Source organism: Lithobates pipiens, unplaced genomic scaffold (assembly GCF_037356315.1).
Source record: "Lithobates pipiens isolate NorthernLeopardFrog02 unplaced genomic scaffold, aLitPip1_a1.2 Scaffold_1, whole genome shotgun sequence".
NCBI classification, from domain to species: Eukaryota; Metazoa; Chordata; class Amphibia; order Anura; family Ranidae; genus Lithobates; species Lithobates pipiens.
Genome location: NW_027507685.1, coordinates 108,443,200 through 108,456,575, shown reverse-complemented (window position 1 = coordinate 108,456,575; position 13,376 = coordinate 108,443,200). Strand labels below are relative to the sequence as shown.

The 13,376-nt window shown below is 44.5% G+C and overlaps 1 protein-coding gene across 1 annotated transcript in view; it reads right to left on the bottom strand.

The window, feature by feature from the left end:
- The window catches only part of GPKOW (G-patch domain and KOW motifs), a 29,305-nt gene extending 16,819 nt beyond the window's left edge, over positions 1-12,486 (bottom strand). The window contains 5 exon segments of the mRNA XM_077473093.1: positions 1,000-1,201; positions 1,349-1,455; positions 2,876-3,003; positions 6,870-7,030; positions 12,173-12,486. Coding sequence (XP_077329219.1) covers positions 1,000-1,201; positions 1,349-1,455; positions 2,876-3,003; positions 6,870-7,030; positions 12,173-12,336 — 762 coding nt within the window. The 5' untranslated portion in view covers positions 12,337-12,486.
- Between the last annotated feature and the right edge of the window lie 890 nt (positions 12,487-13,376).

The window sequence follows — 13,376 nt, the reverse complement described above, 5'->3', positions numbered from 1 at the left end:
GACTTCTGAAAGTATACTAGGATCCTATACACCCGTGCTACGGTGATTATCCTAACTCTGATATACCCTTCCTGTTTCTGAATATCCTGGCTTTGGATATTTATGTTTCTATTTTCTCTGTACTGTTTGTTATACTTGAAAATAAAATAAAGATTAAAAAAATAAAAAAAAACGTCCGACGTCAGTCAGTTGTGGCTAAAAATACAAATAATCATATAGGGCTGATCGGTGCAGTTTTCTGGGTCCTTGTAAATCATTATCTACATGCAACTGCTTGCTTGGAAATGCCAGCTATTGACCCCTTATGAACAAACCCCCCCCCCCCAAACCAATTAACTTTATAACGGCTTGAAAATGCCATCGATTGGGGTAGAAAACGGTGGTACAAAGTCAGAGGCCTGGGCTCTGTCCAGGACACTCGAGTTCCTCCACACTAAACTGGTCAAACCAGGTCTTTATGGAGCTGGCTTTGTACAGGGGGGGCCGTAATGGTGGAAAAGACGATGGGGGCTTAAGGGAGTGGAGGTCGAGAGAGGCTCAGTAGGCTTCAGTGGGTCCAGAGGGGCTCAGTGGGGTTCAGCAGGTCCAGAGGGGCTCGGTGGAGTTCAGCAGGTCCAGAGGGGCTCGGTGGGGTTCAGGTGCTGTGTAGAACACTCGAGTTCCTCCACATGAAACTAGTCAAACCATGTCTTTATGGAGCTGGCCTTGTACACAGGGGCATAGTCATGGTTAAAACAGAAAAGAGTGTTTTAGTAGGGTTGAGGTCAGGGCTCTGTGCACAACACTTGAGTTCACGGTGGAACAGAAAAGGGTCTTCACCAAACTGTTACCACAAGGTTGGAAGAGCACAATTGTCTACACTCTCTTTGTATGATGCAGTATTAACAGGACCCTTCACTGGAAATACCTGAACTTTTGATCATAATAAAGCATCAGCATACATTTTTGAAGTAGTTTCGTTACTCCCTTGGAACAGATAAGTCACCACTCCAGTCATACCTTGCCGTAGAGGTCCTTGTGGGTTCCATTCTGTATTAGTACTGCACTTCCAGTGCCCAAGCCTTTGGCTTCTTCTTTGGGCTCCTCGCCGGGCTTCAAGGGCTTACGGGGTTTCTGGGGCTCCAAATCATGTAAAGCACCACGGTCAGCGCCTAATCCCAGACCTTTAGGGCGCAACTTCTGTTCCAGAGGCTTAATGTCTCTGTGAAACACAATGAAAGGAACAGCTTTTCAATGTTCTTTTAGCTAAATGTAACCTTTTGCACCTGGTACAAGGACTGGTAAGTATCAATGAGTATCAAAGGTTGCACTGCTCATATGTTAGACACCTAACAAGTAATAAACTCACTGTTTAAACGTCTTCCCAATGCCTTCCCCCTCTTTCCAGCCCATTCCTCGAAGCATGGCCATCCCGTACTGTTCAACAGGAACTGCTTCATAGTCTGCGGCCTCGGCCTAGGAAAAAGTGACAGTTAGGAGGCCCGCTAGAATCCAGCCCATGGAACTGATCACATAGGAGATGACTGAAATTTATATATATATATATATATATATATATATATATATATATATATATATATATATATATATATATATATATATATAGATATAGATATAGATATAGATATAGATATAGATAGATAGATAGAGAGAGAGAGAGAGAGAGAGAGAGAAGAGAGCAGTAGGGAATTGTGGGGGCAAGAGATGAGGGAGGAGGGAGGAAAGAGATGAGAAGGGAAGAGATGAGAAGGGAAGAGATGAGAAGGGAAGAGATGAGAAGGGAAGAGATGAGAAGGGAAGAGATGAGAAGGGAAGAGATGAGAAGGGAAGAGATGAGAAGGGAAGAGATGAGAAGGGAAGAGATGAGAAGGGAAGAGGTGAGCGAGGAGATGAGAAGGGAAGAGGTGAGGGAGGAGATGAGAAGGGAAGAGGTGAGGGAGGAGATGAGAAGGGAAGAGATGAGGGAGGAGATGAGAAGGGAAGGAGATGAGGGAGGAGATGAGAAGGGAAGAGATGAGGGAGGAGATGAGAAGGGAAGAGATGAGGGAGGAGATGAGAAGGGAAGAGGTGAGGGAGGAGATGAGAAGGGAAGAGGTGAGGGAGCAGATGAGAAGGGAAGAGGTGAGGGAGGAGATGAGAAGGGAAGAGATGAGGGAGGAGATGAGAAGGGAAGAGATGAGGGAGGAGAAGAGATGAGGGAGGAGATGAGAAGGGAAGAGATGAGAAGGGAAGAGATGAGAAGGGAAGAGATGAGAAGGGAAGAGATGAGGGAGGAGATGAGAAGGGAAGAGATGAGGGAGGAGATGAGAAGGGAAGAGATGAGGGAGGAGATGAGAAGGGAAGAGATGAGGGAGGAGATGAGAAGGGAAGAGATGAGGGAGGAGATGAGAAGGGAAGAGATGAGGGAGGAGATGAGAAGGGAAGAGATGAGGGAGGAGATGAGAAGGGAAGAGATGAGGGAGGAGATGAGAAGGGAAGAGATGAGGGAGGAGATGAGAAGGGAAGAGATGAGGGAGGAGATGAGAAGGGAAGAGATGAGGGAGGAGATGAGGGAGGAGATGAGAAGGGAAGAGATGAGGGAGGAGATGAGAAGGGAAGAGATGAGGGAGGAGATGAGAAGGGAAGAGATGAGGGAGGAGATGAGGGAGGAGATGAGAAGGGAAGAGATGAGGGAGGAGATGAGAAGGGAAGAGATGAGGGAGGAGATGAGAAGGGAAGAGATAAGGGAGGAGATGGGAAGGGAAGGGAAGAGAAGAGAAGAGAAGGGAAGAGAAGAGAAGAGAAGGGAAGAGAAGGGAAGAGAAGGGAAGGGAAGAGAAGGGAAGGGAAGAGAAGGGAAGACAAGTAAGAAATTGATTTCCATTAGAAGACGTACAGGTTCTGGCCTCAGGTCCACATTCACTTTGTCTCCATCCTCAAACCCGGTGGGAACTTTGTTCTGCATGAGAAGGGGGATGCTGAGCGTCTGATCTCCGGAATCTTCCACCTCAGACTTCCGGGACTCTTAAAATAAAAAAAAAAATAAAAAATAAAAAGTCCAGACTAGGAATATTATTCAATACATATTCCTGCAAGGAATTCTACAGCATGAAATATCCTTTCCCACCATGTCCCCCTTTTACTACATCCCAAACTCCCATTTGCTCCATATGGCTCAGTGCTGCTTCCCTGAACTTCTGGTCAGTGACAGAGCACTATAGATATCACAAAGACATGATGGTCCCTCATCCCCAATGATAAGGCATGAGCGCTCCCAACCCAGGCCTGCCTATGTCAGGAGTACATGGTCCTCATGGCTGAAGCATGTTTATAAGGCTGGCTACAATGAGCTCCCTAATGATAGAAACGTCTATATTAGAAAGCATGAAAGCAATGATCGCACACTGAGTGCGTCCTGCACTATGCGACTATACATCACATCTCACATTGAGGGTTTAATATCGCTTTGAAGAGACCCTGTCACCAGACTATTCATTTTGACAAATGGAAAAAGGAAAAAAAACTGCGCTATGATAAAAATAATGTACTAATCGTCCACAATGGAACTTGGATCAGCTGCGGCTTGACTGCATTACATAGTTACAGAAAAAAAACACATAAAAAATTGAATAAGCTGCCCCGGGGCTGAGCGATGTGCTGACGTCACCCCTTGCGAAGGATTTGTACCCAGGAACGACGAGTTTGTCCGTTTGCGTCTGGCCGGCGCAATCGGACTTAAGGCTGATCTTTCCTTTGTGCTGTGTAAGTGCATTTTTGTTTATATACTTGAGTTATATTAAAAGGTTTTACACTATTGGAGCTTCATTTCTTTTGCATGGAATTGGTACTTATGACCTAATATACGGGAGATAACTAAGGATACTTGTTTGACAACCTGGTCATGATATCGGTGGAGGGAGGAGAACAGCTGAGACCCTTCTGAAGTGGGAGATATCTATTGTTACATGCTGTTGATGACCCTCTGTAGTGGGGGGTCATGAAATTCTGGTAAGGAGTCATTTTGGCTGTATGGTGGTGGATAAAGCACTTGCTACACAGTAGAAGATTTGATGATTTTCATCTATATTGGACTCTGTTGGAATTCAAATGTTTATATAATTACACATTGGGTGCTCACTATTTTATTTTTTGTTTTCTTCTTTCGTTGTTCACTGTGATTAATTATCCTATAACCCTTATTCTTTAGGACTGGGGGGTAATGGGCCTATTTTTGCACATTAATATTGAAATTTTGTTTAATGATTTTTACTCCATTGAATTTTATGTGGGTTTATGATTTAGCGCAGCTTATTCAATTTTTTATTCATTTTGACAACAATCTTCATATAAGATTTTATGTATTTACTGTATTATATTCCTGTTACTTCACTGTAAAATCCTCCTGTGTGCGGACAACCAAAACCCAATACTGCTGCTGCTGGGATGTGATGTCACCCGACTCAGAGCTGTCACTCAATTGGCCTCTATAGAATTCTTCTTCACTCCTGCTTTAGCACAGCTCTATTAAAAGTTATGTAAAAAGGTGAGGGGCGGGGCAGAGGAGCTGGGCCAGCAAAGACAGTAATTAGACACTCCCAGAAGAGGAGAGGGATATGACGTGCACATAGAGAAGGGGGATGTGTTAGGGAATTGGCGACTCCCAACATTGCTGTATAGATCAATGAAAGCTGGTGGATTGTTACATTTCAGTGATCCCATCAGGTTCCTCAACCAATAAAAAGGCCGGATCCCTGCCAAGGAAGAAGTAATCTACCACCTCTATGGTGGCCGGGGTCTCCTACCTTCCCTCCACTTAACCATCAGCCTCTTCACTTCCCAACCCTCCCAGGAATGAAGGATAGCAGTTGCCCCCATCCCACTGTACACCAGTGCCCTTCCACTGCACACTAGTGCCCCCCCCCCCCCCCATGTACACTAGGGGTGCAACGGATCGTCACTGATCCGAACAGGTCACCCCGCTTGGATCGGCACACGCAGCAATACGCAGAGAGCTCCGCGGTCTCGGCCTTAGGAAAGGCTGCGGCTTCGGCCTAGTTACGGAGTGGCGGCCATCTTGGGGCACCCGTCGGCGTTTACAATGTGATCGCTCTGTCAAATGACGGAGTGATCACCTGTACACAAACAGGCCTCATGACACCGGTTCCTCTCTCCCCTCTGTGTACTGATCTGTACAGTGGAGGGGAGGGGAGAAATCGGATGGCAGCAGTGCTGTGGGCTACAATTGCAGTCACAATCATCCCTCCATACTCTGCAATACCCTGCCAATACCCTACCATGCTCAGCCATTATTACATTGGGGGAGATGACGTGTATATTACAGTGGGGACTGTATGGTGGTGGAATTTTCACAGGTTTTTGCAAATTCAATTATTATTTGCCGATCCGAAAAATTAACCAATCCGTGACTCTGATTCTAGGAATGATCAGATCCGTGAGTTTTTTGTTCCTTTGCACCCCTAATGTACATCAGTGCCTCCACCCCACTGCACGTCAGTATCCCTCACCCTTCCACTGCAAACCAGTGTCCCATTCCCTCACTGTACTCCAGTGCCTTTACATCGCACACCAGTGCCCCCATCCCAATGCAAACCAATGCCCTCCCACTGTACTCAAGTGCCCTTACACTGCACACTAGTGTCCTCCCCAGTACACACCAATGTCTACCCAATACACAGCAATGCCCCCACCCCACTGTACTTCAGCGCCCTTCCATTGCCCACCAGTGTCCCCCCAATGTACACCAGTGCCCCCACCCCACTGCATATCAGTATCCCTCACACCTTTTCACTGCAAACCAGTGTCTCCCACCCCCCGTACTCCAGTGCCTTTACATCACACACCAGTGGCCCCAGTGTACTCCAGTGCCCTTCTACTGCACACCAGACCCCCCCCCCCCACCAGTGTCCCTCCATTGCACACCAGACCCCCCCCCCACCAGTGTCCCTCCATTGCACACCAGACCCCCCCCCTCCCCACTGCAAGCAAGTTCGCTTCCACTGCATGCCAGTGTCCCACCAAAGCACTCCAGTACCCCCCCACCCCATTGCACGCCAGCGTCCCCCACCTCACTGTACTACTGTACTCCAGTGCCCTTCCACTGCACACCATTGTTCCCCTCCCCCAACCACACATTAGAGCCCCCCCCCCTTTCTCCACTCCAGTCCCCTTCCACTGCACACCAGTTCATGCTTCTCCCACCTGCCCCGTTTCTTGATTATTACTCCACCAGTCTTCAGACCACCAGTCAGTCATTGGCTTGACAGCTGTGACATGAGGAACAGAAGCCCTGCCCTCTACCAAGATGGCCGCCTCCACACAATGCAGAACAGGGCATGGCATTGGAGGAAAAGATCAGTGAGTGAGATTTGGGGGATATCAGTACTGTGCTGATTGCTGTTCTCCATACTGGAGGCTACGATATGAGGAAGAAAAGCCCTGTCCCTCTACCAAGATGGCCAGCCCCACACAATGCTGAACAGGGCACGGCATTGGGGAAAAGATCAATGAGTGAGATTTGGGGAGGTCACTACTGTGCTGATCACTGTTCTCCTTGTTGGAGGCTCAGACATGAGGAAGTAAAGACCCGTCCCCTACCAAGATGGCCACCTCCACACAATGCAGAACAAGGCATGGCATTGGGGAAAAGAGGAGTGAGATTTGGGGGATCTCAGTACTGTGCTAATCATTGTTCTCCTTGCTGGAGCCTCTGACATCAGGAAGAAAAGCCCTGCCCCTACCAAATGGCAGCCTCCACACAATGTAGAACAGGGGAAAGATAAGCTGTAGGGGGGACTGCATGCTATGCTGGTGACCAGTCCATTGCTTTCTGGCCACAGCCACCCCACAGGCAACAGGTCCCGCGTCTATACCTGCAATCAGCTCTTGCACAGCCTGCGAGAGAACAGCGTCCTCCTCCTCCATCGGGGGGGCGTCATCTTCAGGTTTTTCTTTGGTCTTGCTTTGCAGGGACCACCTGTTCTTCTGTATGAGGGGGATGACCAGAGGCTTGGCCACAGGAGTCGGGTTAGCGCTGTAAAAAGGGAGATTTGTTCAGAAAAAAAAAAAAATTTACTAAGCATAAGTACCACTTAATGGCCACTAGATGGAGCTGAGGATCATGGTAAATAATAAATACATCTTAGTAAGAAGAGATACAATGTAAAAATTCTAGAGAACGCTGGAGAAAACGATTAAATAACCGGGACTCCCGTAGTAACAATGAGTACATTTATTTTTCTAATTCCCTCCAGAGTTCTCTTCAATTGTATCTTGTTACTACAATGTATTTATTTCCTGAGATCCTCAGCTCCATCTAGTGGCCATAGTGCGGCATTGCCCCCTTTCAGTCTAGAAAGAACCTGATGCAGTATGGCCACTAGAGGGCATTTCCCATGACCCACAGCTCCATCTAGTGGCCAAACTGCATTAGGTTCATTCATAACAACATAGACTGAAACTGGGAAACACCACATTATGACCACTAGATGGGGCTAAGGATTATAATAAATACATCTTAGTAGGAAAAGATACAATGTAAATTTTAGAGAACGCTGGAAGGAATTAGCAAAGACAGGGGGATAGCATAGTAGCAATGATTACATTATTTTGCTAATTAACTCCAGCGTTCTCTAGAGTTGCTACATTGTATATCTTCTTACTAAAATTTATTAATTTCTTACAGACCTTATCCCTATCGCAGGGTCATAATATGGTATTTTCCCAATTCACTCTCTGCTGTTATAAATTAACCCAATTCCTCATGACCACTAGATGGAGCTGAGTATCACAGGAAAATACATCTATCTTAGAAGAGAAACAATGTAATGGCTCAAAATAACCCTGGAAGGAATTAAAGTGGAGGGCCACCCTGAAAAAAAAAAAAATATTAAAAATTACAAAAAAAAATCTAAAAAAAAAAAAAAAAAAAATGAAAATTTTTTATTTTTTTTTTTACTTACCAGAAGTGCCTGTTGCTAGGCACATAATCCTAATCTTCCTCTTCCTCCTCCGCGGAGATCTTCTGTCTTCCTTCCTCTGTCCGGCGTCTTCTGGGTAATGGGTCGCGCTGTGTTCTGGGAACTGTGTGTTCCAGAACACAGTGCGTCCCATTCACAAAGCGCTGCGTGACTGGCGCATGCGCAGTAGGAAACGGGCAGTGAAGCCGTAAGGCTCCACTGCCTGTTTCCCTTACAAGGAATGGCGACGCCAGGACCCGAGAGCCGAGGGACGGGTCGGCCTCGGGCGGCCGACATCGCGGGCGCCCTGGACAGGTAAGTGGGCTGATTAAGTCAGCAGCTGCAGTGTTTGCAATGATGGAGCAGAGTATCACAGGAAATAAATGCATCTTAGTTAGAAGAGATACAATGTAACAACTCTAAATAAGCCTGGAGGGAATTAGCAGTGATTACATTTATTTGCAGTATGGCCAGTAGATGAAGCTGAGGCTCATGGGAAATAAATACAGCTTAGTAAGAAGAGCTGCCACACAAGAATTCTAGAGAACGTTGCAGGGAATCAATGATTACAGCAGGAATTACAGAGTAGCAATGGTTACATGACCTCTAGATGGAGTGGAGGATCACAGGAAATAAATACATCTTAGTAAGAAGAGATACAACGCAACAATTCTAAAGAACGCTGGAGGGAACTAGTCAATACCATTACGTAGTAGCAATGGTTACATTTGCCAATTCCCTCCAGCATTCCCTAGAATTGTTACATTGTATCTCTTCTTACCGAGATGTATTTATTTCCTGGGATAGCCAGCAGACGTGCAGTGCCAAAAAATGTGTTTTCATTTCATTCATTTTTTTTTTTTTTTCTCGTTTTTCGGGTCATTGTTTTTTGCAATTCGAAAGTTCGGAAAATGGGAAGAAAAAAAAAAAATATCGGAAAATGGAAAATCCGAAAGAAAATCTGAAAGAATTACTAATAAATTATAGGTATATTGGAATTTCCTTTCCAATTTGGCTGTAAAGAATACAATGTATTCAAAGTTACGAATTATCCAAAATAACGAATGCCGCATATGAAACAAATGGAACAGAACAAATTAGAATAAAACGTTTTTATAACATATTATTTATTTATTATTAATTTGTTATGTTCTATTTGTTTAGGTACAGTATTTGTTATTTTGGATAATTCGTATTTGATATGTTCAACAGCCACATTTGAAAAAAAATTCCAATATCTATAACAGTTAGTAATAGTTTGGTTATTTTAGATTTTCGAATTTCCAAATATTCAAAATTTCCAAATAGTCAAAAAAAAAATTTGCATTCGTTACATTCACTAACAGCCAAATTTGAAATAAATTCCAATACCTATAATTTAATAGTTAGTAATCATTTTTAAAATATTCACGTTTCAAAATATTCACATTTCCAAAATATTCAAAAAACTTGTTATGTTCACTAACAGACAAATTTGAAAGAAAATTCCAATACTTAATTTAATTGTTATTTCAGATTTTCAAATTTCAAAATATTCAAATTTCAAAATATTCAAATTTCAAAATATTCAAATTTCAAAATATTCAAATTTCAAAATATTCAAATTAATTGGTCAAATGGGTTAACGTTCATTCGGATATTTCCGAATTTGTCAAAATTAGTTTAAAAACAAATTCGGAACTAAACGAATTGCACATGTCTAATACCCAGCTCCATCTAGTGGTCATGATGCATTATGTTTGTTCCTAATAACATAGAATGAATTCAGGAAATACAATGTAACAATCAGAGAACGCTGGAGGGAATTGGAAAAAAAAGTAATCATCGCTACTATGGGATCTCTGTGTGTTTGCCAATTCCCTCCAGAGATCTCTAGAATGGTTACATTGTACCTCTTCTTACTGAGATGTATTTATTTCCCATGACTCTGATCTACATCTAGTGGACATAATATGGTATTTCCCCATTCATTCTAGGTTTGCTATGAATGAATAAATGGGAACATTCAAAAATAAAAAAATAAAAAAAAATAAAAAAAGTAGCCTCTACTTTTTTCTGATTTTTCTTCATTCTCTCAGAACCAACCGACACATTTTTAGTACATACACCCCAAAGTGTGAACAGGACCCTACATTGACACCGGGTCCTAGGAACCCCAGAGCTACTAATGTGCCCATGACCAGCTTAATCACAGCCATGACAAGAAAGCAGCGACCACACAACAACTTCCTTGATTTCCCACTGCTGATTACTCAGCAAAAAAACAAAAACAACCCATCTATGTTCATGGTGTGAGCGGAGCTCTCATTATTCACGGATGATATTTATACGTCTCCATGGTGACGATGAGCACACAGCGCACAGGAAGCGATTTCAGAAGTTCTGTACGGAGTTTTGCAGACTTTCCACCCCCCGACAAGCGAGCTCAGGAATAAACCGCCTCCAGTGACAATCGCAGACCAGATCTGCAATCTGGTTTTTCCAAAATGAAAAAGAAACTCAGATTTTCCAAAACGGAGATTACGCCGACGACAGCTTTTTTTCTTTTTAACCCTTTCTCCCCCCATATACATCATCAGCCGAGGAGTTGCAGCAACAGCTGGGTGGGGGGCTGGGTTTGTTTACATGTCTAGAAGAAGTCACTGGAAGTCTTTACAGGCACCACATCTCTTAGTGATAGCAACCACAAGTAACCGCCCCCACCATGGTAGGAACCGCTTGCCCTCTGGAAGGTTTTACCCCCCTTCATGACCAGGCCATTTTTTACGATACGACACTGCGTTACTGGTAATTGTGCAGTCAAGCGACACTGCACCCAAATAAATATGTATATCGTTCCCCCCACAAATAGAGATTTCCTTTGGTGGTATTTGATCACCTCTGCGGTTTTTGTTTGTTGTGCTCTAAACACTACAGAAGGGGGTGGAGACAAGACCAAGACTGTAGGAGGGGCCAAGGTAGGCTCCACCCATTACAGAACACTACAGAGAATAGAATAAAGTTGTGGGAGGGGCCCAGTAGGCTGCCTACAGAATACTATAGGAGGGGGAGGAGACTAAAATAAAGCTGTAGGAGGGGCCCAGTAGGTTCCACCCACTACAGGCTGCCTAGACTACAGGAAGGGGAGGAGACTAGAATAAAGCGGTGGGAGGGTCCAGTAGGCTCCACCCACTACAGGCTGTTTACAGAATACTATATGTAGGGGAGGACACTAGCATAAAGTTGTGGGAGGGGCCCAGTAGGCTCCACCCACTACAGGCTGCCTACAGAGTACTATAGGTAGGGGAGGAAACTAGAATAAAGCTGTGGCAGGGACCCAGTAGGCTCCACCCAGATCTCTCCATAAAGAGGACCCGTCACCTCCTATTACTGTCACATGGGATGTTTACATTCATTATAGACCCCGGATCTCTCCATAAAGAGGACCCGTCATCACCTAATACTGTCACATGGGATGTTTACATTCCTTGTGACAGAAATAAAAGTGATCAAAAAATTTTTTGATAAATAAAAAAAAAATAATAATAATAATAAAAATAAATGTTTAAAGAGCCCCGTCCCCACAAGCTCACGCAGCAAAGAAAACACATACGGTGTTCAAACCACACATGCGACGTATCGCCACGATCGTCAGAGCGAGACCAATAATTCCAGCACTAGACCTCCTCTGTAACTCTAACCGGGTACACTTTTTTTTTTTTTTTCAAACGTCACCTATGGAGATTTTTTAATCTACCGCAGTTTGTCGCCATTCCACGATTGTGCGCAAAAATTTTAAAGCGCGACATGTTTGGTATCTATTTACACAAAAAAATAAAAAAAATGAGCTAACTTTACCGTTTCTTTTAAAAAAAAAAAAAAAATTACGAAAAAAAGTTGCGTTTAAAAGACCGCTGCACAAATATCCTGTGACAAAAAATATTTGCAAGGATCGCCATTTATTCTTTCGATTCTCTGTATATATAGCGTGCTCTCTCTCTATGTTTGGGGGGTTCTAAGTAATTTTCTAGCAAAAAAAAAACAAATACAGATTTTAACTTGTAAACACCAAATGTCAGAAGTAGGCTCAGCCATGAAAGGGATACTTTGGGGGTCATTTTCTATCCAAAAAAAAATTTCAGATTTATTTTATTATTGTAAAGTAGAAGTGTCAGGAAAGGCCTGGTGACGCTTCCATCAGAGCTCAGTCACACAGGACTGACGCCCATTAATATCACCTGAGCAGCTCCTTCCCCTCCGCCCCCAACAGGAACTCCTTCTTCTCCCGCTTTCCCTCCTCCTCTTCCTCGGCCGCCGCCCCGGGAATCACGCTCAGCTTCGGCTTGGCGCTGCGGCTGAAGCCGAACGATATGGGGACCTTTGTGGGACCGGGCGCCTCCATCACTGCTGCCTATAGGAAAGAGAGCGAAGCATGCCGGGAGATGTAGTCCATACGCAGACACTCCTCCATAGAGGTCTATGGGGAGAGCGAGGCATGTCGGGAGATGTAGTCCATACGCAGACACTACTCCATAGAGGTCTATGGGGAGAGTGGGGCATTCCGGGAGATGTAGTCCATAACGCAGACACGCCTCCTGCATTGGGGAGGCGGGGCTTACGGCTGTCTATACACTTACTAATAGCGAATATTTCACTGATTTATCAAATGTATTTACCTTTAATTATGTATTTTATTTCTAATTTCAGTAGCTTTATTTTTTTTAAAAAGGTCATTGTACACACTCAGCGATATCAGTCAATGTATTATGTTTATTTCATGCTTTGCATTTTAATGTATTCAGTGTCATCTTAACGTTTTTTTTTCTATTTCAGAAGAATGTCATCTTAGCATCGTGGAGTTTTATTTAATTTATTTATTGTGTTTATTTAATTTTAATTAATCTTTTTCATTTGCATCATTTATTCCATATCATTTTACAGAGAGGAGGGGAGAGAGAGATTGAGAAGAGATGGGGGAGAGAGAGAGAGAGAGAGGAGGAAGGGGGGGGGGGTGAGAGAGAAAGAGATGAGAGAAGAGATGGGAGCAAGGGGGGGGGGGGTGGAGAGAAGAGAGGGGGAGAGAGAGAAGAGGGAGAAATAGAGAGGGGGGGGGGAAGAGAGATGAGGGAAGAGAGGGGGTGACAGAACAGGGAGATAGGGGGAAGAGAGAGAGAGAGGGAGGGGAAAGAGAGATGAGGGGGTGAGAGAGAAGGGAGATAGGGGAGGAAAGAGTGGAGGGGAGTGGGAGGGAGAGAGAGGAGGGAAGAGATGGGAGGGAGAGAGAGGAGGGAAGAGATGGGGAAGAAAGAGACGGGGGGAGAGATGGGGGAGAAAGAGGTGGGAAGAGAGCGATGGGGGGAGGAGAGAGGAGGGAAGAGGGGAAGAGAGGAGTGGGGAGTGGAGGGAAGAGAGAGAGAGGGGGAGAGAGGAGGGAAGAGGAGA